At 45.7% G+C, this 25,228-nt stretch overlaps 1 protein-coding gene across 1 annotated transcript in view; it reads left to right on the forward strand.

The window, feature by feature from the left end:
• LOC137431903 (mitogen-activated protein kinase kinase kinase 13-like) overlaps positions 1 to 25,228 on the forward strand; it is a 439,979-nt gene that overhangs the window by 101,642 nt on the left and 313,109 nt on the right. Inside the window, exon 3 of the mRNA XM_068123737.2 lies at positions 17,266 to 17,457. Coding sequence (XP_067979838.1) covers positions 17,266 to 17,457 — 192 coding nt within the window. The remainder of the gene's footprint in view (positions 1 to 17,265; positions 17,458 to 25,228) is intronic.

Here is a 25,228-nt window from a genome sequence, read left to right on the forward strand (position 1 = left end):
GTAAGGTTGTACAGATTAAACATGTGCATTTTCTTTACAAGGTCTCAAACCAGGTGCAGACAAAGTCGTTAGACACACACGAGACGTGACATCAGACAAACACAGCTGTTGACATTTGGGGGAGTAACATAAGTTGCTGAAGACTGCTGGGTGCCGGGAATGCTATATTGTGGTGTAATTATTCTCTTCGTCGTCAGAAAGGTAACGAAGATTAAACCCTCCTCTCCCCTCAGGGTTACCAACCAATGGGGTTTGTCCGTGCTCTCTTCTCTAAATGCTGAGTGTCAAGTGAGGAATCAGCATTTAGCATTTTAAGGTATTTGGTATGACTCGGCTAGGGTGGAGATGGTACTGCTAACCTTCCAGATAAAGAGCGGATGCTCCAACAACAATACCAACAAGAAAAAGAGCAATCAGAGATTGAAAACCCTCGCCAGGATGTATTTTCAGTGGTTTTTAAGGCTTTTGTGTTAAAATAAATATGGCGGCCGAACCACGTGACCAATGACGTCATCATTTTTTTTTCTCCACCAATTTATGCCTACATGACGCTCAAGAAATTTCATCTTGATCGGATGAAGTTTTTTACTTGTCGAATTATGACGTCATAATGGAGGCACCTATGTCATCATCATTAACATATTTTATTCCCCATGGAGAGTTCTTTACAATGAGCCATGTCTCAATTTCTTCTATGCAGTGCTTTCGGAGATATAGAGGTGCAAAGTTTTTCGGTTTTTCCAAGATGGCGGCCGAACCACGTGACCGATGAAGTCATCATTATTTGTTTTCTAAACTAATTTATTCCTAGATTATGCTCAAGAAATTTCATCTTGATCGGATGAATTTTTACGATTATGATGTCATAATGGAGGCACCTATGACATCATTAACATATTTTATTCCCCATGGAGAGTTATTTGCAATGAGCCATGTCTCAATTTTTTCTATTCAGCGCTTTCCGAGGTATAGAGGTGCAAATGTTTTCGATTTTTCCAAGATGGCGGCCGAACCACGTCACCTATGATGTCATAATTATCATAAAAAATTATACAAGTGGAGTTGCACATATGGTGAAAATCTCCTGTCAATCGGACCAACGGTTGCAGAGAAAACCATACTCATTCTGTGCGGACAAACAGACAAACAGACAGACAAACACACAAACGGACTCAAACCTGTTCAACACTGCATTCAACATTCAACCCACAGCATTTAACCCCTGACTATCTCTTCCCCTTCTCCCTCCTTTTGCTTTAAATATTTCCCTATTGATTCTTGTCTTTTTGCAATTGTTGTTTTCATGTATTGTTATGCATTATGTTTTGCACTCTGTCAAAGCGCCTTTGGGCTTATTGAAAAGCGCTATACAAAATAAATGAATTATTATTATTATTATTAAATGCAATACCCTCTCCTCTGGTGAGGGTAATGAGTCTGACTGATGATAAAGAAAATCTCCATACGTGGGTTTTAAGAGGTGGGAGGAAGTTTTCCCAGAACTCAAAATCTCCACATCCTTTTTCGGTAAAGGATCGTTGGTCATGAACCAGATTGTGAAACTTCGTTCTCCTAGCTTCGATCCAAGGGTTCTTTGTCGAATCCTCACTGAACCGTTTGTGGTGATATTCCCCAGAATGCTTTTTAAGTACTCAGTAAGGGTTTTCCTGATCATCCGTGTTACTGCAACTATCACCCGGTACTATTCTAGCTCTCTTCAATTTTTAAGACCTCTTGACCTCATTTTTCAGATCCTGGTATTTGGTCATTTTCCTGATTTCTGAAGCATTTAGTCCAAAGTCATTGGGAACCGAAACCTCAATCAACAATGCCGTCTTTTCATGTTTGAGCAAAATGTCCGGATGCAATGCTCCGCCTGCAATGTCCACACTTAATGGGATCATCTTGTGATGCGTGAACACTATATGCTCATTTTCAAGGATCCAGTTTGTTTTGTGTTTCCATGATTGTTCTGGGACCGGAACGTTGACATGTTGACAGATGTCCCAGTGGATTACTCTACAGACGCTGTCATGTCTTTCTGTGTACAACTGTTCTGACATGAGTTTTTCACATCCCAAAATGAGGTGACTGATACTTTCTGTTTCTACCCCACAAAACCTACATTTGTCCGGTTGGCTCAATCCTGCCATTTTGTGAAAGCCAATCGTCTTCAGCAGTTATGATGACTCGTTCCTCATCCCAATTAATTTTACATTTTCTGCATTCCAATGAGCCTTCCTTGTCGAATGTCGATCCATGGTCTTGTTAAGCTCTTTTTTTCAATCTTCCTGCTCTTTTGTCATTCTCCCATTTGTCAAAGTATATCTGCTGATATATATTTTTGTTGTTTTTCTTTTTTTTCTTTGTGATCATTGGGCTGTACTTGTTTCTGTTTTGTTTTCCTGTGTATTACTCCCGGTGCGTACCCCGGTTTAGAATATGTACACCGTATCCCTGCGTGTCGTAAGAGGTGACGAAAAGTGTTGGCGTCAGGAAGGGCATCCGGCCAGAAAAACATTGCCTCAAAAAGAGAACCATGACAATTACAACTACATATGAGCAGGGTACAGCCCGAAGTACCCCGTGGGGGACCCCACTCCCTCTCGTCAAAACTCAAAGTGGGGAACCCGATCGAAGCAAGGGTGGAAATCACTCCATTGATGACGATGAAACGTCTGATGCCCGAAGTAGAGATCGGTTTCTGAGGTTTGGGACATGGAATGTAGGGACAATGACAGGGAGATCAGGAGAAGGAAGTGGAAGAAGTATTGGTCAGAAGAAGAGTGGACATATGTTGTGTGCAAGAGATGAGATGGAAGGGAAGTGGTGTGAGAATGGTGAAGGGTAGGCAGGGACAGAAATACAAGTTTGTGTGGCAAGGGTGCCCGGAGGGTGTGAATGGTGTTGGTGTCCTGTTTTTTGAGGAGTTTGTAGACAGTGTGGTGAGTGTGACTAGAGTGAGTGATAGGTTGATGATGGTGAAAATGATGATTGGAAAGCTCTTGGTGAACGTCATCTCGGGATATGCTCCGCAGGTTGGTCGGAGCGATGAAGAGAAGGACAAGTTCTGGTGTGCGATAGAGAAGCTGATGGAAAATGTGAAAGATGAGGAAGTTGTTGTGGTAGGAGGAGACCTAAATGGGCATGTGGGAAGGAGTATGGATGGTTTTGAGGGAGTTCATGGGGGTTACGGATATGGTGTGAGAAATGGAGAAGGTGAAAGGATTTTGGAGTTTGCTGATGGAGCTGATTTGTTGATTTGAAATACTCAGTTCCAGAAAGAGGATAATAAGCTTGTTACATACACGTCAGGTGGGTAGACGACAACCGTTGACTGCCTGATGGTGCGTAGGCGAGATAGGGGGCACCTCCGGGACACAAAGGTGATCCCGGAGGAGGAGGCTGTTTCACTTGGTTGTCTGTGACATAAGGGTGAAAGGTGCGAGGAGAGCTCAGCGGGTGAAGTACGAACCGAGAATGAAGGTGTGGAGGTTGAAAGAGGTCACAGTAAGGGAGGCATTAAAAGAGAAGCTGAGTAAGGTAGACGATGATGTGGTTGAGCTTGAAAGTGGTTGGATGTCAATGAAAGATAGTCTGTTGGGAGCCGTTGGTGAGGCATGTGGATGGACAAAAGGACGACCGAGGCACTCGGAAACATGGTGGTGGGATGATCAAGTTGGAAAGAGGATTGACGAGAAGAGGAAGAAGTTCAAGGAGTGGCAGAAGGCGAAGGGTAGGGGGGCAGAAAAAGCAGAGCATGCAAGTTATAAGGCAGCCAAGAAGGCTGCAAAGAAAGAGGTAGCAAAGGCGCAGGAGGCATGTAGGAAAATGTTCGGAGAGCGCTTGGATTCGGAAGAGGGTCAGAAAGCGGTATTCAGGATTGCAAAGCAGATAGCGAAAGAGAGGTGTGATGTGATGGGGGTGAGTGGCTTGAAGGATGAAGTGGGACAAATCGTTTTGGACCCAGATGGAATGAAAGGAAGATGGAAGAGATATATGGAAATGCTGATGAATGCAGAGAATGAATGGGATGGCAACATAGAGAGTAACCCAGTTTTAGGACCGGCAGAGAAGATAACCGAGAAGGAAGTTGAGGAAGCGATAAAAGCAATGAAGAGTAGAAAAGCGGGAGGGCCAACGGGAGTTGTGGGAGATATGTTGAAGGCAGCAGGAAGTTGGGGTGTGAAGAGAATGACAGAGATCTGTAATCTGGTGGTGAAAGAAGGCCGCATTCCAGTGGTTTGGGAACTGAGTACCCTCGTCCCTCTATACAAGGGGAAAGGTGACCCTCTGGACTGTGGCTCGTTTCGAGCGATAAAGTTATTGCAGCATGGAATGAAGGTATTGGAAAGGGTGTTGGAGAGGAGGATAAGGAAGAAAGTGAAGATTGACGAAATGCAGTTTGGATTTATGCCAGGAAGAGGAACGACAGACACGCTTTTTATTGTAAGGCAGTTGCAGGAGAAGTACATGGAGAAGAGGAAGAAGTTGTTTCTTGGGTTTGTTGATCTGGAGAAAGCATTCGATAGGGTTCCACGCGAAGTAGTGACATGGGCATTGAGGAAGTTAGGAGTGGAGGAATGGTTGATCAGAGTCCTGATGGCGATGTACAAAAGAGCGCGCACAGCTGTAAGGAGGAAGGACGGGAACAGTGGTGAGTTTGAGGTGAAGGTGGGAGTGCATCAGGGGTCTGTACTAAGTCCACTACTATTTGTAGCTGTGATGGAGGTGCTGGCTCGGAACGTAAAGGAGGGTTTACCATGGGAGTTGTTGTATGCAGATCATCTGGTGTTGATTGGGGAAAGTATGGATGGACTGAAGGAAAAGATGAACAAGTGGAAGGAATGTATGGAGACAAAAGGTCTGAAGGTGAATATCGGAAAGACGAAGGTGATGGCAAGTGGTAAAGCATGTGGTGAAGTGGAAAGAACTGGGAAGTGGCCGTGTGCTGTGTGCAGGAATGGTGTCGGAGTGAACTCCATTCAATGTACAATGTGCGCTGAGTGAGTTCATCAAAAATGTAGAGGTTTGACAGGGTCATTAACCAGTGTGGCAGCTACATTCAAGTGTAAGGTGTGCACAGAGGGAGCTGCAGATGGAGGAAATGTTGAGTTAGATCTTGGAGACAGCATGAACCTGGAAGGTGTGAAAACATTTTGCTACCTCGGAGACATGCTGAATGGAGAAGGTGGATCAGACTTGGCAACGGTTGCTCGAGTGAGATGTGCATGGAAGAAGTTTCGGGAATTGAGTGGCATGCTGATGAGGAGGGGAGTGTTGTTGAAGCTGATGGGAAAGGTGTATGCTGCATGTGTGAGAAGTATTATGATTTCTGGGAGCGAGACATGGGTAATGAACGTAGAGCAGCTACAAAGGCTGGAAAGGGTGGAAATGCGAATGGTTCGGTGGATGTGTGGAGTATCGTTGAGAGAGAGGATAAATTATGAATTGCGAAAGATGATGGGAATAGAGCTTGTGATTGATGCTGTGAAGAGAAACAGGTTGAGATGGTTTGGTCATGTGTTGAGGAAGGATGAAAGTGACTGGTTGAGAAGAGTGATGGAAATGAATGTAGAAGGAAGTAGAGGACGGGAAAGACCGAGAAAGACTTGGCTGAAGATGGTGGAAGAAGAAATGCGGGCAAGGGGGTTAACAAGGAGAGATGCAGAAAATAGGGCAAAATGGAGAAGATTGTCATGGGGACCGCAAGGCTAACCCCCGCTTTAGCAGGGAAAATGGCCTTAAAATGCATGTTGTGTTGTTTTGTTTCCTGTGTATTATCCTGCACTTGCACCTGTTTTTGGAAGTTTGTTGCAAAATGGATTAAGGATATATTTTCTGACTGATTTTCTGATGTTTTGTGTATTCTGTGTTTCCATGTTAAGACCATTGACTGTTCTCTAAAACCTTTATGTGCAATGTAGACTATTTTGATTGAAATTTGAGTGAAGTCTCTTTTCTTAGCCAAAGTATAAGAAACTTTTTTGAATTCAAGTCTCGGCCTTATAAGATATTGTTACATTCATGGTGCGTGGGAGGGGGAGAATGTCAGAGATAGAATTAAGGTTTCCGCACTATTCCCATTCACTGCAAGGATTTAGCATCATTCTCTGTTAAGGTCAATGTTGAGGGATGTTGTCCTTCGTACCACAGCTGGGGGACTAGGCTGCCAAATTTAATAGTAAGAAGGGTAAGGGCATTAGTACAGTGTTTCCCCTTGTCTGGGACCGGATCAGGACCAGATCTGGTGCATGGTCTCTGTCTGTCTGTCTGTCCGGGGGTGTGGCCTCCACCGTTGAGGGAGTAGCTCCACCCATTCTGGGAGGGGCTTAAAAAACACATTTCCACCATTTTGTTTTCCTCACATATCTCTGAGTCTCTATAGGCCTCTGATGGGCCTCTGATGTCCATTTTAAGACTGAATCAACGTGTCTTCTATCATAAGTTACTTTTTGAAGAAACAAAGGTACATTTTGATTACAACTCATGCAAAGGAAACAAGGTAATCCATGTTTAGTTTGGAGCGATCTAGGCAGTGCTCTATTATACACCACCCAAAGAAGATGTGTTTTCATAATGTAGAGGAAATAAAATCATGAAGTCTTTGGCAGAAAAACTTTTGAGTTTTCACACAAGTTTTCAAGGCTGAATCGTGTGCAAGTACAGGACATGTAATCCACAATGTGAAATAAAGAAATTAACACAGAGGGGAAATTGCCAAGTTTATATCCCTTCTCTATCTAAATTATAATCTCCGTCAGTGATCACGTCTGTCTGTCTGTCTGTCTGTGGGTGGGGCTTCAAAAACAAATCTCCACCATCTTGTTTCCTCGCACAGCTTTGAGGCCTCTTTTGTTAGGCCTGCGGTTTCTTACTCTTTCTCACATTTTTATTCCAACTCTAATTCGATCTCATTTCATTTTTTACAGTCGCTAAAATGGTTTGAGACTCAGTTGCAAAAAACTGGAAGAAAATTCGATGAAAGTTACCGTTTATAGAACAAAATGCATTTTAAATGAAATGAAGGCCTGTCCATTGAGACTCCCTCATGGCTTTATCTCGATTCTAATTCACCATCTCATTTCATTTTTCACAGTTGCTATGATGGTTTTAGACTCGGTTGCAAAAAAACGGAAGAAAATTCGATTAAAGTTAACGCACAGACAGGAAATTGCCGGGATCGGCACGGTATATCATACACCACCCAAATAACACAGACGGAAAATATTCTATGAAAGTTACCGTTTATGGAACAAAATGCATTTAAAATGAGAAAATGAGGCCTGTAACATAAAGGTCATTCATTGAGACTCCCTCAAGGCTTTATCTCGACTCTAATTCACCATCACAGTCGCTGGGATAGTTCAAGTCTCAGTTTCAGCTAAAGTTGAGAAAATCGGTGAAATGTATTCCAAAATCTGTTTTGAATGTGTCTGATCGGACGAGATGTGGACACGGGGAAGGAGAGAGGGGAAGGAGAGGAGAGAACATTCCCAGGACTTCGTTGTTTATATTATTACTTAGTAAAAGTACAGCAACTGAATTCTGAAGTTCGGGATCAAACCGAAGTCGAATTATATATTTACATATCCCTGGGGTGTATATACAGCGTTTGTTTAAAACGAGTCAACTCTTTTCCAACCATGGAATTAAACAATACAGTGCTTCAAAAATGTACATAATAACGTAAACTAACGATAGAATACAATATTTATTAATAACGTTTGGTTTTAATCTATTTTTACTTTGTAAAGAGAAAAGTTTGATACATTAAAGTTTAAAAATGAAGAAGAGTCATGGCTCCATGGGCCTATGATACACTTCTGATGTGCATTTTAAGACTGAATCAACACGTCTTCAATCATGAATTTCTTTTTGAAGAAACAAAGGTACATTTTGATTACGACTCAAGCAAAGGAAACCTGGTAATACCTGTTTCGTTCAGAGCGATTATTCACCGCCCAAAGAAGATGCTTTTTCATAGTGTATGGCTGTAGGAAATAAAATTGTCAAATCTTTAATATAATTTTTTTTTTTGTTTTCGCACGACTTTTCAAGGCTGAATCGTGTTCACATCCATCATTAATAAACAAAGACCATTTCACGTGTGCATGGACATGTAATTCACAGATGTGAAATAAATAAATAAACACAGACAGGAAATTGCCGAGATATTTTTTCGTTCTTATTTTATAAGCGATGTGTACGTACACTTTAAAGAAGTTTATTTGAAATCTTTAATTTTAAAAATGTCATTTTGTATGCTGTGACGAAAAGAGTAACTTTGGTATTCGTCGTACAAAAAGGTTTAAGGTAATGTTCTTATACACCGCCCATAAGACTTTTTCCCAGGGACTTTTCCATTTGAACGGTATTCGTATTCTTTATGTAGTCGGAATGTTTCATTCTTTAGACGTAGTCACAATAAAAAGTTACAAATAGGTACTCTGCACGTGGGGAGAGGGGCGGAGCTTTGTTCGTCAAAGGCTGGTGCCGAACTTGCAGATGAGGTTGAGGTGTACATGTTGGAACAGATTGAATCTGGTCTGGTAATTACGATTATAATCGCTGCGGAAGTGGCCGCAGCCACTCGTCATGATCCCGTGCTGTCACATGTTATGGACGTTGTTTTGTCAGGTTCTTGGTGCGAGTTGCTCTCGACGTCAGAATATGCTCGATATGCGGCCCGTGTATCCGAGCTGTCTTTAGATCAAGGTTGCGTAACGTGGGGCATGTGGGTGGTCATTCCTGCTTCTTTATGTCAGCGCTGTCTCAATGAGTTGCATGAGGGTCATTTGTAACTGCCATTTTCAAAATGAATAAAAACAGAATGAGACCACCAATGAATGTCGTGACTCACTCCCCTGTGTGTGACCCACTCCCTTGTGTGTGACCCACTCCTCGGTGTGTGACCCACTCGTCGGTGTGTGACCCACTCGTCGGTGTGTGACCCACTCCTCGGTGTGTGACCCACTCGTCGGTGTGTGACCCACTCGTCGGTGTGTGACCCACTCGTCGGTGTGTGACCCACTCGTCGGTGTGTGACCCACTCCTCGGTGTGTGACTCACTCCTCGGTGTGTGACCCACTCCTCGGTGTGTGACCCACTCCTCGGTGTGTGACCCACTCCTCGGTGTGTGACCCACTCCTCGGTGTGTGACCCACACCTCTGTGTGTGACCCACTCCCCTGTGTGTGACCCGCTCCCCTGTGTGTGACCCACTCCCCTGTGTGTGACCCACTCCTCGGTGTGTGACCCACTCCCCTGTGTGTGACCCACTCGTCGGTGTGTGACCCACTCTTCGGTGTGTGACCCACTCGTCGGTGTGTGACCCACTCGTCGGTGTGTGACCCACTCGTCAGTGTGTGACCCACTCGTCGGTGTGTGACCCACTCGTCGGTGTGTGACCCACTCCTCGGTGTGTGACTCACACCTCGGTTTGTGATCCACCCCTCGGTGTGTGAGCCATTCCTCGGTGTGTGATCCACTCCTCGGTGTGTGATCCACGGCCCGATGATGTGGGAGGGGTGGGGGCGGGGAGGGAGAGGATTTGAGCTCTTGAAGTCACATTTTACATAAGGTGTAATTACACATTTCAAACTGTATTTCCCATGTGCATGTGCATGCACATGCATTCACATGTTATCAGAAGTAAATAAATTGTGTGGATTACGTCCATGTAACCATTTTGTAAAACTGAATGTGCAGCATCTAAATGATGATGTCCAAATATCACACACGTCCATGCCCGTGGGAATACCACGGGTGGCTCCACTAGTATATATTGTTATGAATTTTTGGGTATAGTGATATATAGATCAGGTAGATCTGTGTCGGTATCATGCTCCGACTGTCGTGAAGAAGAAGATCCATCTGAATGTAATAAGTAGAGGACGTGTCTAGCCCGGATGTCGGATTAAGCTCATATATTTGTGGTCATACAAGGAAGGATGGCCTTGTGTTAACTCGAGTAGGGATTCTGTTAATTCCCCTGTGTGTCAGACCTGATGATTTATCCTTCGTCCCTTATGGCACTACACCATAGACACTAGTCAGGCCCAAAAGCACCACACACACTACTTAAATTCCCCCCCACAATAAAACTTACCTGGAGGGCAGGCAGGAAGCGCCCACGCATTGCGCCAGCATGGCAATAAAACATTGCTCAGGCAGGCTGAGGCCATGCCCACCTCACGACGGATTGGTTGAGGGGGTTTGATGGGGAGATCACACCAATGGTCGGGAGAGCCAATTGGGACGCAGCTGAAGCCGAGAGGCAAGAAGGAGCCAGCTGATTGGCCAAGGGAAGATTATCAAAAGGTGAAGAGAAACTGACATTTAAAGAATTTTTAACCCCTTTTTTGGCAATGCTTCTTGATACCGATATAATTGCAATTTAAATTTGGTGTCGATCGAAGGTCTACAACTCCTTTCAAAATTTTCACCTTTTGTTACCTTAAAACCTGGAATTAAAATACATTAAATCAGACTTTTCCCACCTTTATTTACACATCATAACCCACAACTTTTCAAGTGACAAAACAAATTCTACAAATTTCAGAAAATTTATTAAAAATACAAAACTAGAATATCTTGGTTGGATAAGTGTCCACCACCTTATAATAGCAATTGTAAATTAGCTCAGGTATAACCAATCACACACCATGTTAATTGGCCTCCACCTGTGTTAAATTGTGGTGATTCAGATTATTTCAGAATAAAATCAGCGGTTCCTGTCGGGTTCCTCTGCTGGGTAGTGCATTTCACAGGAAGGACTCAACCATGAGCACCAAGGAGCTTTCAAAATATCTCTGGGATGAAGTTGTGGAAAGGCACAGATCAGGGAATGGGCATAAAAATATTTCAAAGGACTTGAATATCCCTTGGAGCACAGCCAAGACAATCATTAAGAAGTGGAAGGTGTATGGTCCCACCAAGACCCTGCCAAGAGCAGACCCATCCTTTCAAACTGGATGACCCAGCAAGGAGGAGACTGATCAGAGAGGCCAACAAGAGGCCAATGGCAACTTTGAAAGAGCTGCAGGCCTTTATGGCAAAGACTGGTCACTGTGTGCATGTGACAACAATATCCGAAGCACTCCACAAGTCTGGCCTGGTGGCAAGAAGGAAGCCATTAATCAAAAATCCCACCTTGAGTCCCATTTGAGGTATGGAAAAAACCACGCTGGAGATTCTGAAGCCATACGGCAAAAAGTTTTGTGGTCTGACAAAACTAAGATGGAACTTTTTAGCCTAAATGCAAAACGTTATGCTTGGGGCAAACCCAACACAGCACATCACCCAAAGAACACCATCCCTACGTTGAAGCATGGTGGTGGCAGCATCATGTTATGGGGATGTTTCTCATCAACAGGAACTGGGTGAACTTGTCAGGACAGAAGAGAAAATGGATGGAGAAAAATACAGAAAAATTCGACAGGAAAACCTGTTGCCCTCTGCAAGAAAGGTGAAATTTGGATGTAAGTTCACCTTTCAGCATGACAATGACCTGAAGCACACAGCCAAAGCTACACTGGAGTGGGAAAGGAACAAAAAGATAAATGTCTTTGAGTGACCCAGTCGGAGTCCCGAACTAAATCCAATCGAAAAATCTGTGGCATGACCTGAAGATTCCTGTCCATCAACACTCCACACACAACTAGACTGACTTGAACAGTTTTGTACAGGAGATTGGGCAAATATTGCCCAATAAAGGTGTGCAAAGTTTGTAGAGACCTATCCCAATACTTTTTTTTTTTTTTTTTTTTTTTTTTGTATACAAGATCGAGGCTCGTGAAAGAGCGAACATTAATCACACAGAAAGACAAACAGACACATAAAACAAATAACATCGGGAGCGGTAGACAAGATGGGGAGAGAGGGGGAAGGACACAAACACAACATTTGAGAGCAGGGACCGAGAGACATGGAGACATCGAGAGATCTGTGGGAGGGAGAGGGCTTTGGGGGGGAGGCATGTGAAGGGGGGGGGGGGAGGGGTGGGAGAGGTATAAACATATGGACACTGCCAGGATTTCCAGGAAAGAAGTTGGAATTTCAAACAAGTTGGATCTGGGGTGAATTAGTGGGGGTAGAAAAGATCAAGGTTATGGATGGGGGAAGATAAGAGATTGTGGTGAACAGCTGTTTTAAAGACCTGGAGGGAGGAGAGGGATTGAAGGGAGTGTGGGAGTTTGTTCCACAGGCAGGAGAAAAGAGGAATGAAAGAGTGAAGGTGAGCAGAGAGCCGAGATTTCGGCAGTTTAACCATCAGAGGGTTGCTGGCAGATCTTGTGCGACCTGTAGGAATATTTGGGGGACAGAGCACAGAGAGAGCTGGGGGAGCAAGGCCGGAGAGGAGTCGGTAGAAGACAGAAAGGCCACCTACCTGCCTGCGGTGAGTGAGTGAAAGGCCCTCAGAGATAGCTTCATCGCGGGAGATTGCAATGATTTTGAAAGCTTTGGATTCAACAGCGTGAAGCCGAGCCAGGTGTGAGGCAGGAGCACCAGCCCATAGGGGAGAACAGTATTCCATTGAGCTGCGGATGAAAGCCTTGTATGTGGTGAGGAGCTCAGGTGTGCCGAGGAAGGACTTCGCACGACGGAGGATGCCCAGTCGGCGACTGGCTTTGGAGGCCAGCTTGGAAATGTGGTTTTCCCAAGAAAGATCATGGCAGATAGTGAGACCCAAAAGCTTGAGTGACAGAACTTCTTGGAGAGGATTGTTGAGAAAGTAGATGGGAGGGTTGTCCAGTCGATCTTTTCGGAGAGACATAGCAAGAGAGTGAGATTTGTCAGGATTGAAAGACATGTTCCACTTGTTTGACCAGTCTGTGATTTTGTCCAGGTCTTCAGAGAGTGAGGAGGCTGCAGACTGCCGATCTGAGGGAAGAGGAATGGAGCGGCAGAGAGTGGAGTCATCAGCAAAGAGATAGAGAGGATTTTCCAGAGAGTCGGAGAGATCATTGATAAAGACCAGAAAAAGCACAGGGCCCAGCACACTTCCTTGGGGAACTCCAGCCTGAACAGGAAGGGGAGATGAGAGAAATCCATTCAGGGCCACACGTTGACTACGACCAGAGAGGAAGTCCGCAAGCCATGCATGGAGATTTCCATGGATACCATAGGAGGAGAGTTTGGTGAGCAGAGCTGGGTGCCAGACCGTATCAAAGGCCCGTGATATGTCAAGGGAGACAGCTCTGATTTCCTGTTTGGCATTGAGGACCTCCATCCATTGTTGAGACAGCAGAAGCAGCATGTCCAGAGTAGAGTGACCTGGTCTGAAACCAAATTGATGATCAGAGATCAAGCCATTGGAGAAGAGGAAAGATTTCATATCCGAAGCAATGATGGATTCCATGACTTTGCTGATAATTGGGAGCAGGCTGATTGGTCTGTAGTTGCAAGGATCTGTTTTTGCACCTTTTTTGTGTAAAGCGGTAATGTTAGCTGATTTCCAGGATGCTGGCAGATGACCTTGAGCAAAAGATAGGGTGAAAAGAACAGAGAGATGGTGAGATAGAGCGGCAGAGCAGGATTTTAGGACCCGTGGGCTGATGCCGTCTGGTCCAGTTGCAGAATCAGAGTCGAGGTTTGACAAAAACTCCTCCACCTTGTCAGGAGAGAAGGACACAGAGTCCAGGAGCAGTTGGGTTCGACTGGGAAAGGTGGGAACAGAGAGAGATGGGTTTGGGACTAAGGATTTCGAGGCGAACACAGAGTTGAGGCATTCGGCTTTGTCACGTGCGATGTCAACTGTGTGGCCATTTGAGGTAAGGGAGGGGATGGAGGGGGAACAAACACCAGAAACGGATTTGACCAGACGCCACCAGGATTTGGAGGAAGGAGATGGGTTTGAGAGTTCATTCTTGAGTGAGGAGAGATAGTGCTTCCTGGCACTCCTGAGGGTAGACACACACTTGTTCCGAGCTTGGTGGAAGGAACTGAGATTTCCTTCAGTTGGATTAGCCTTCCAAGAGGCAAAGGCAAGTTGTTTCAGGGCAACTGCCTCACCACAAGATTCAGTGTACCATGGACGGGAGGAAGGGTAAGACAATTGAAGGCGAGATGGGATAAATCTGTGCATGAGAGAGATCAGTTTGCTTTGGAAGAATTCCCAGAAAGAATTGATGTCAGAGGCAGTGGAGATGGGAGACCAATCCAGACGATTGATGGCTGCTTGAAGACCGTCCCAGTCGGCCTGAGTGAAATGCCAGACTCGTCGACCCTGAGGAGGCTCTCTGAGAATGGCCAGAGAGATGTCCACTTTGACAAGCACATGATCAGAAGAACCGATTGGAGCAGAAGAAGAGCAGCAGACATTAGCAGGGAAGTTTGTCATAACCAAGTCTAGAAGAGAAGATACTCCATTGGCTGAGATCCGGGTCGGGAAATTGACAGATTGTGTCAATCCCAGTGAGTCACAGAAGTCCTTTGCTGAGGTGCCATGACTGGTGAGAGAGGAACCCACACCCAACCAGGTGGCATGATGACAGTTGAAGTCACCACATATGAGGAAGAGAGAGTTGGGATGAGTGGATAGAAGTTGGGTCCATGTTGTCAGACAGTGAAATGTAGATGGAGTCATCACTGTTTGGGGGACGGTACAGAACACATATGAACAAAAGGTGGGAGCGGAGAGGAAGCCGTAACCAGAGGTACTCCTGCGGGTGAGGAGGAAAGAGAGCAGTGCAAGGAGAGTGAGGAAGAGAGTTTTTGACAAAGATAGCCACCCCACCACCAGGCCGAGGCTCAGGTCTATCATTCCGGAGGAGGGAGTAACCAGGAAGAGATATTAAGGAATCAGAGACATCTTGAAGGAGGAAAGTCTCTGTTAAGCAGATCGAGTCTGGATTGTCAGAAGCAACCTGTATGGAGAGATCAGTCAGGTTTGAGCGAAGGCCCCGGATGTTTGAGGTCCATACCGTTAATGAAGAGAGAGGGGGAGCATCGGGTACAGGACAGGGGAGGGGAGGAGTAGGGTAAGATGAAGGATGAGAGGGGGAGGTAGGGAGAGCAGTTGATAGTGTTTCAGATGTTGCAGAAGAGTTCCAAGAAAGGGAAGGATGAGGAGGATGAAAGGTTTGATGGTGAAGGGATGCGGCACAGTGAGGGGTTGTTTGAGGGGGGGCAGAGGAAAGTAGAAGGTTTGGGGGGGTGGAGGTATGAGATAGAAGGGAGACGAAGTGGGGAGGAGGCAGCTTGGAGGAGGAGGGGGGAGGAGAGAGAATTGGAGAGGAATGGTATGGGGGGAGAATTGAATGGGAGGGATTGGGGGGGAGTTTTGAAGGGGAGGAGTGAGGGGGGAGTTTAGGAGGGGAGGGGCAAGGGGGGAGTTTTGGAGGGAAGGGGCAAGGGGGGAGATCAGGAGTGGAGGGGCAAGGGGGGGGATTAGGAGGGGAGGGGCAAAGGGGGAGTTTAGGAGGGGAAGGGCAAGGGGGGAGTTCAGGAGTGGAGGGGCAAGGGGGGAGTTTAAGAGTGGAGGGGCAAGGGGGAAGTTTCGGAGTGTAGGTGCAAGGGGGGGGATTTGGATGGGAGGGGCAAGAGGGGAGTTTAGAAAGTGGATGATTAATGAAAGACGAACATTGATAACAAATTGGGTTTGTTGTGATTTTCAAGTTAGCAATCCGATTCAGAACGATGGAGGAGGGATGGAATGAATGTGAATTTAGACCATGTAGTGAGGGAGACGGAGAAGAGATTGAATTTCTTTTTTTTGAAGTGGAATGAGTTGGAGAGGAAATTGAGAAAAGCCTTTTAAATAGGAAGAAAAACAGTGTGTTGTAATATACCACTGAATAAAACACAGAAGGGGAAAGGTTAAACATATTTAAATAATATTTAAACAGAACTATGAACAATCTTATATGCACAAAAATACCAACGGGGGGAGAGCCGAGAGGGACCACCACGAGTCACGTGAACAGGGCAAACGGTGGATGGCAAGGAGATAATGGGGGCGGGGCGAACAGCACACCTGGACAGAAAATACAGGATGAGACAACAGTACACGTGGATAAAATAAAATAAATGTTTTTGTTTTTTTTGTTTTTTTTTTGGGGGGGGGGGGGGGGTTGTGGATTTAGAACGTTAGACAGTATTATGTTCGGGGTAGAAGGGAAAAAACCAAGAGCCAAGCAAAACACGCTTAAGTTAACAAAACACTGACGGGGGTACAACTACAAGGCCGCACACGAGGAGCAGAACACGATTAATTAATTACGAGTTACAGGAAATTCAAACCAAAACTAACTATAATCAAACAATATCGCATGGACGATAAAATAACGAGTTGAAATTTGACAATCTATCTGGGGAAATGGGGGAGAAACACGTGGTCGAAGAACGAACGAACGAATAAGAATGAATAAACGAATGAGCACAGAGAAGGTAATGTCTTTTTTTTTTGTTTTTTTGAGTTGAGATTTACACAAGGAAGTAGGCTTTGGGGTGGAAAGACTGGGAAAACAGAGAACGAAAGTTATTGGATCACAAACGACAGGCGCTGAGAGAAAAACAAAGCCTCAAGGTTGTACAGTGTACACTGTACAAGGCCTCAAGACGACACGAATTAACACGATTTTCAATACAGGTATGAAAGATTTGCACCGAAAATCTTTGTCGGGACAATATACGTACATACACCATAAAATAAATACAGTTTTAACGAAAAATACAAAATGGGAACAATTACTTAACTTCGATTTCGATGGAGAGCGTGTGGAGCTGCGAAAAAACGAACCCTCGCCAGCAAGACCGGAAACGGAAGTCCAAGGGGTGCCAAGGGGTGCCTACTTACAGCTGAAATTGCTGTAAAAGGTGCTTCTACCAAGTATTAACTCCTTTCCAGTTGGCCACTACCTTTCCAAGGAGACCATTCAATGCATTAACTACTCTCTGTACAAAGGCTAGGTAGGGTCTTTCTATCAGTCTTAACTCTCCTCTTCTTTACTCTCAGGCACCCCTGTACATACCTGCCCAAATGCCCTCCTTTTCTCGCTTATTTTCTCCATTAATACATTACGACCTAAATCAAAAAAAATTATCAACATATTCATGATGTTTATCTTCAGGATTAGTGCCGATGATGAAACAAACGAGTTATATACCTGATGTAATCGCTAATACCAATAAAGGAGTGTACATTTGTTATTATTGTGTAATTTCAGAGGTTACATCCACTTGTAGTCTTATTTAATAGTTAGCTCGGTTTTGATGATCGAGCCTTATTGTTATTCTTGTGTGTTTCCTTCTTGTCACCCAGGGGTGTGTGCACGCAAGCACCTTGCTACTGCATCATCATGGAATACTGTGCTCAGGGACAGTTGTATGAGGTACTGAGAGCCGGGCGGCGTATTTCACCTGAACTGCTGTATCAATGGACTATGGGTATTGCCAGTGGCATGCACTACCTGCATCTACACAAGATCATCCACCGGGACCTCAAGTCCCCAAAGTGAGTCACGTATTGAAACTTTCTCAGGGTAAAGTACGTGGGTGGTATGCACAGCCAGGTTACAAATGGGCCACTGAACCTCGCCAATGACTACCACATTTGATACTCATCAACACAATTACACAGTCAATAAGATTAATGCGTTAATGGCACTTGTCACATACCATTCTCATTTACAATAATTACATCGGGCCATTGTGCAAATAGATAATTAATTAAATAAACAAATAAAGGGGGAAAACTCAGATTTTTCAAATTCAAACTGCTTAATGCAACATTTCTCTATTCAGCCACTAAATGTAGATAGACACTGAACACAACACTGATCCCTGCCTAGGCAATTAGTGTATATCATTATACGGTGTATAGTTTTTACCTTTGTTTCATCACCTAGTTTAGCCTAATGTGTAGGGCGGTGGGCTTGGGATCCTCAGGTCCTGAGTTCGAGTCCCGTCGAATTAACGCCAGGTGGGGTTGACTCAGCCTGTCATCCTTCCGAGGTCGGCAAAATGAGTAGCAGGTAACTGGTTATAGAGAGGCATTGCATCAGCGGCATACGCACACACAGAAAAATGATGCAACCAGCAGCCGCACAAGAACCACCACCACCTTTGTTTCAAACAGACAACACTACGTGGCATCACGAGCCATCCATTATTACAAATTCAAACCTCCATCAGGCTGAACGGTTCATGTTTGGAATCCCACTGATAGGCTGCATCTGGACCTTAACCAAAATTTAATCAGCTTCTTCTTCTCATCTACCAAACTCATCCACCAATTTTTTTTCACAACTCGTCCACAACGTTTTGAGATTTCATGCTACATATTGTTTTTGCCCCATCTCTGAATGGTGAAGAATCATTTTTAAAATTCTCATATCCGGACCCGGATCATCACCAAAATCTAATCAATTCGTCCCTGTCACTCACCCAACCTGTCCACCAAATTTCGTCCAAATCCGTCCATAACTTTTTGAGATATCTTGTTCACAGACAGATAGAGGTGATCACATACTTCCATCCAACCTTCGGTGGTGGAGGTAATAACTGCATCCTTGACTCTCCACAACCCCCCCCTCCCCCTCTTTTTTGTATGCCCCATACCTGCCCTTTCCTTCACTTTTCTTTGCTCCAAGCCTCTTTTCCACTTTTTCCCACTTCTGCCTCATTTATTTCCCATCCTCTCTCCTATCCTATTTGTAGATATAATGTCGAGCAATGCTAGCTTGAAAAGTTCTCGTGTTCCAGTTTCTTCGCAAATCCATGTGGTTTTCCCAGTTAGATGCGGTTATTCCTAAACTTCTGGTTTCCTGGTTCTTTGTGAGTGTATTCTCTTTTCCCTTTATGATTATGTTATTATCTCTATGATTATTATTACCATAGCAGAGCATCCACCCTACTGCAATCTTGTTTTTTTTCCGACACATCCCTTTATTTTTAGGCAGTGTATAGGCAACTGCTGCCTCGATCTCTGGTAGAAATTAAAAGATAACCCTGATAATGTACATGAAGCAAAAACATGCATACTGCTTATGTAGATATATAATACATCGTGTTTATAGCTCAGATAATTCCAATTGCACCCCAAAGGAAGAAAATGCCAAGATGTGTGAAAATGTCTTTTCTGTTTTCAAAACTTAATGGGATCAAATGTAACTTGCACATGCACAACTTCAGGGTGCCCTCATTAATTCCTGAACGTTTCAGCATCATTGGTCAAATTATCTCGGAAGAGTAGATGAAACATACATCATACATACTGTCATGTGACTACCCTTGGTGAACACCTTAGGGTAGCACGGATCACCAAACGAGCTGTTACTCCGAGGCGTTCAGTTCCAAAAATATAGCGGAGTTAATATGCGTGGGCGAGCAAGAGGGAGGGTAAACCGGAGCCTTACCTGAATGGATCCCCCGATGTCCTCGAACCTGTAATAAATAACTCGACCAACACAAAATTAAAATGTCCAAAATACCGGCTTTATTGAAGAATGCCGGTAACAAAATAAAACATGGTAACATGAAAATTTCTATATGGAGCGCTCCCACACACAGAATCAAATACGGACAATGGAAAATATAACGGCAAAAGAAAAACATGTTATTTAATTGCACTTTGCTCACTCGACCGGTGCGTCTCGTCAGGACTCGTCCAGGCCCCGAGCGCACAGTCTGGACGCGGCTCTGGTGTTGGCGGGAAATCTGCTCGCTCCCACGTTGCTAAACCTCAGTACGCCCTAGTTCACTAGGCCGCGCCCACTCGTGAAAAACAGGCCTTACGCGTGAATCGAACAGGCCGCGTGCAGCCCGCTCTTCTACACCGTGCTCGTCCACCCGTCCTCTGCACGGAAAACCGCGGTTCCTGGGCCGCGACTGTGCCTCTGCAGGACCACCAGCAAGATGTCCCAACACGGCCGCTTGTGATGGCGTCCATATCAGAAGGGGCAAGAGCGGCAACAACGACCCTTCGCTCTCGTCTCCAGAACGGGAAAATGCCGGTCAGAGCGTTCTGAACTCCCTACGCATAAGAGAAAAAGAAGGACAAAATGTCGGGAACACAGTCTTTTGTTCCTCGGACTCTGACGTCATCTCAACACATCTCTGTCCCGACCCCATCAGCGAGTTCCATCTTACCCGTCCTTTCTGTCCATCAAACCCCGCCCAATCACAGCTCCTCGGGGCGTGGCCTCACAGATCTTTCATCCCGTGTGCTTCCAAAGTCGGGGTAATTAGCACTAGTGCTTCATGCATTATTTCCGGTTAGTTTTTAATCATTAGGGGTAGTTTAATGGGCAATTTCGGCAAGTATCCAGTGCGTTGTCATAAGGAACAAAGGTATAGATTACAGAGGACACGACATACAGGGAATATAGTAACATAACCCCTAAAGTAATTAACATACCCCACTCCTCATAATGGGGACGAAGGTACACTTACACGACACACGGTCTACCGGATCCCTACTTATAGTACATTGAGGTGGTTCTTCTTCTTCTTCGTGACAGTCGGAGCACACTAATCTATACACTCTACCTGGTCTATGGTATCACTACCCCCTACAAATGTAACAATACTATCCCTCCATTGCATTTAGATTCCAAACTTTTAAAAAGGATCTAAGGTATATGGTGGATCTGCCATACACACATGGACATACAGACGTACATGAGACAACACAGGACTGGTGGATGAAAAACAAACATCCACTGAGCTTGGGGGAAGTTCCGTCACTTCCTTGGGTACTCTGGGTATCAGCGGCGTCAAGTATGGCCCTACCTTTGTCATGGCACAGAGCGCGTCATTTCCTCGAGAGGAATTCCGCTGTACAACACAACAGTGGATACATGGCACATTCATGATGACTAATACACAATTTGGTCTAACCTTTGATTCTGTATGGGTGTGTAACGTGGGTGCTCCTGTTAAAATGCCAGAACTGTTTCCTCAGCATTGCTTGAGGACAATCCTCTACAACTAATGGGACCTAACAAAATGCTGTCAGACTGGACACACATCATAATCTAAAAGCCATATTGTGTGGCAAATTTCAAGCAGAAAACATGTGGATAGGCCTTTCACACCAATGATACAGATGTGCTCTGAATGTTACAAAGTAAATAAATACACGATTGATTAAAATGATTTGGAAGATAATGCATAAGACAGGAGCAACTGGTGGCCTTTAATTCATAATGGAGTCACTAGTTCTGAAGACGTGTGATTGGAGGATGAGCAGCAAAAGCGTCTCAGAAGGAAGAACAGTTTATCAAAACAGAACAGGGCAGTTGATACCTGGGTTTGTGTGAGGCTTGCAAACGCCCATGCACACCTGCTTGGCCATCCTCGCCATCTTTGAAGAAGGAAAAATGACTCTTCGACCATCATAGATGGAAATCTGCCTGATATGCCACTGCACGACCCTGCTTTTATACAGCCAAGACAAAGGTATAAAGACCATTGTGGAATCTGTAATGTACAAAACCCTCACACAGGTGGTGCAGGTGCATTTATATCCGCATTTACAGGAGAGCATAGTCTGCGACGCAGTGATCGGGCCTGCTGGAATGATCAGAATTGCACACACCTATTGGGGACGCAAAACACACTCGATCAAACCAATGGAATTTTTGTTAATCGACTAGAAGTGATCATTGCCTTTGATGAGAAACTTTGCTCCAGAAATAAATTATTTATCATTTTGTTTTGAGATTTTGAGATTTTTTTTTTTTACCTCCAACACCGAAGGTGCACGGAAGTTGTGTACGTGTTCACCCCTGTTTGTATGTTTGTTTGTGAGCACGATATCTCAAAAAGTCACGCACAGATTGGGACGACAGTTGGTGTTCAGGTTGGGTGTTTGACAAGGAAGAATGGATTCCATTTCGGTGAAGATCCGGATCTGGATACTGGGATTCATTAGTCGATTCTTCACCATTCAGAGATCGGGCTAAAAACTATAAATAGCACGATATCTCAAGAAGTTGTGGACGAGTTATGACAAAACGTGGTGGATGAGTGGGGCAGGTGACGAGAACAAGGTGATTTGATTTCGGTTCAAGTCCGAATGCAGATCCGACCTATCAGTGGGATACAAAACGTAACCTGTTCAACCTGGCGGAAGTGCGCTCTACCTTGTGAGTGCCGTTCTAGTTTAATATCCGTTTATAGAATACATCAATTATTGTCAGCACTGCTTTAGCTCTTTCACGAGCCTCGATCTTGTATTAAAAAAAAAAAAAAAAAAAATAAAAAAATAATATTATTGTCACTTAGAAAAGCTTTATTTCAAATGTGGTTTCAGATTATATAACATTATTGTTCCTTTATCCACCTAGCAGGTAGAGGTAATTAATTTGAACAATTCCTCACTTAGCACTTGAATTAATTCTTTCTTCTCTTCTGCTGACTTTCCAGCAATGTTTTGTTGACCCTGCTTTGTGCCGTCATCCTGGGCCTGTTCTTTGTGCTATTATAGTTGCTTACCGAGGCATGCAGGCAGCAGATGGGCCTCCAATGAAACACATGAATAAAAAATAAGAATGATGTCACGCATCAGAACAATTGATGTTTTGGCAGCGCTAGAAAAATCACACTGCCCACAGTATCATACCAAGGCAAAACGGACTAAATGTGCACCTCGAAATTTGATAACAAATGGTAACCAGGTAATTGAAGGTTTACAAACCAAATTGGTATATTGATTTTTTATGAAATATTTATCATTTTCTCGTCATTCTTCGAGAATAAGGAATCTCGTGCGATGCTTTTCAATGGACAAACAAACATTACCCTCGAACACGTGAAGTGAAACGCGGCGTTAAGCAATTGGGTCACTTTGTCTGTCTCTCATCAGTTTATGATCGAGGAACAACTTGATGTCATTTAATGTTGTATTTTGAACATGAATCGGAAAGGAACCTGCTATTCTACAATCCTGTGGCTCTAAATTCGTCCTGATCGCACATGCGCAGAGAGGAGTAAGGTGTGGTGCTGTGCACACACGACTCGATTGCCAGAGAGGTAGGCCACAATGCGTGAATACAAACAAGTCTTTATTAACAGCTCGCACTTCAGCACTGGGCGGGCTCGAGCTTAGAGCCCGCATATATGTCCCGAGGCCACGCCTTGCCCCCGGGCGTGGCCGATCGGCCGAAAGGCGGGGCATGCATTTCAGTTCCCCGCCTGGACGCTCGAGCCACCCACTGGTGCGTGGAATTATTGTCCCTTGTGCCCGCCACACGCGCCCCCCCAGAATTCCCGCGCACCTGAAGGGTGAGCTTGCGGGGAAGCCGGATGACCCGGCCGAAACGCCCCCTGGTGATGCGTGCAGGGCTGGGGGGTAGCGGGACGGCGGTGGTGGGGGGTGCTGGGGGTCTGACCGCCGGGGGGTGGCCTCGACGCGGAGGCAGAGCTGCTTGCGGGGGGTGGTCCAGATCGAGGTGGGCCGGCTTGAGGCGGTCCAAGGAGATACACTCCGGGGCACCGCCGATGTCGACGGTGAAATATTTGTCCCCGGTCTCCAGCACGCGGAAGGGCCCGTCGTACGGGCGCCGTAGCGGTGCCCGGTGGGCGTCGTGCCGGACGAAGACGTACTCCGCCGTGTGAAGCTCCGGGGCGACGTGGGAGGACGGGCAACCGTGGTGTGCCGTCGGCACCAGGGCGAACCTCCGGGCGGTCTCCTGCAGGGTGGAGCGCTGTTGCGCCGCGGACCAAGGAGCCGTGGAGTCGGGGATAAATTTGCAAAGCTGGCCCTGGCCAACGCCACCATGCTGGCGCACCCAGCGCCCGATGCACCGATCGCCCTCACCACCGACGCGTCGGACGACGCGGTGGGCGCGGTGCACGAGCAGTGGGTGCATGGTGCTTGGCAGCCGCTGGCGTTTTTTAGCCGGCAGCTTCTCCCGCACGAACGCCGCTACAGCACCTTCGACCGCGAGCTGCTCGGGCTCCACCTGGCGGTCCGACACTTCCGCCATCTGCTCGAGGGCCGCCCGTTCACGGCTTTCGTCGACCACAAGCCCCTTGTGTTCGTGATGGCCAAGGTCGCCGAGCCATGGTCGGCACGGCAGCAGCGTCACCTCTCTGCCATGTCCGAGTCCACGACGGACATCCGTCACGTCGCGGGTAAAGCCAACCCGGTGGCGGATTGCCTTTCCCGGTCCGTCGCGCACGCGGTCCACCTCGGGATCGACTATGCCCGGATGTCGGAGGACCAGACCGCCGACCCCGGCGTCCAGGCCTTGCGGACCGCCATCACGGGCCTCCGCGTCACCGAGGTGCCGTTTGACGTCGCGGGCGCGGCCCTCCTGTGCGACGTCTCCCTCGGACGGCCTCGCCCCATCGTGCCCGCTGTCTGGCAGTGCCCGCTGGCTGGCATTTACCATGCCCATCCAACGGAAGGAAATCTCATTTCCTTTCACAAAGCCCGAAACAAGTGTGTGTCCACCCTCAGGAGAGCCAGGAAACAATATCTCACCGTTCTCAAGACCGAACTCTCTTATCTGTCTCCCTCTTCCAAATCCTGGTGGCGTCTGGTCAAATCTGTTTCTGGTGTTTGTTCCCCCTCCATCCCCTCCCTCACCTCAAACGGCTTAACGGCTGACTCCGCACGTGAAAAAGCTGAATGCCTCAACTCTGTGTATGCCTCTAAATCTTGTGTCCCAAACCCATCCCTCTCTGTACCCACCATACCCAGTCGTACCCAGCTGCTCCTGGACTATGTGTCCTTTCCTCCTGACAAGGTGGAAAGTTTCTGTCAACCCTCGACTCTGATTCTGCAACTGGTCCTGACGGCATCAGCCCACGGGTCCTAAAATCATGTTCTTCCGCTCTTTCACTCCCTCTCTCTGTTCTCTTCACCCTCTCTTTTGCTCAAGGTCATCTGCCATCTGCTTGGAAATCAGCCAACATCACCGCTTTGCACAAAAAAGGTGCAAAAACAGATCCCAGCAACTACAGACCAATCAGCCTTCTCCCAATTATCAGCAAAGTCATGGAATCCATCATAGTAAGGGAAACATATGAAAATCTGTTAACTAAATTGTTACCAAAAAATTTCTTCACCAATATGTTTGTAAAGGTGTGTAATAACATGTGTTAAAATGTTGAAGGTCAACTCCCGTGGGAAACCCAGAAAAAAGCTGTTGAATTTGGGTACCGAAAAATTATTTTCGAGAATTTTTATTTTTTTTAATCGGCCCTTAAGTAACTTATGAGGGGTCAAATAAGGGTTTTTCATGATTCTGAGTTGATTGTTAACATTTATATTT

Source organism: Myxine glutinosa, chromosome 7, assembly GCF_964187855.1.
Source record: "Myxine glutinosa chromosome 7, kmMyxGlut1.1, whole genome shotgun sequence".
NCBI lineage: Eukaryota > Metazoa > Chordata > Myxini > Myxiniformes > Myxinidae > Myxine > Myxine glutinosa.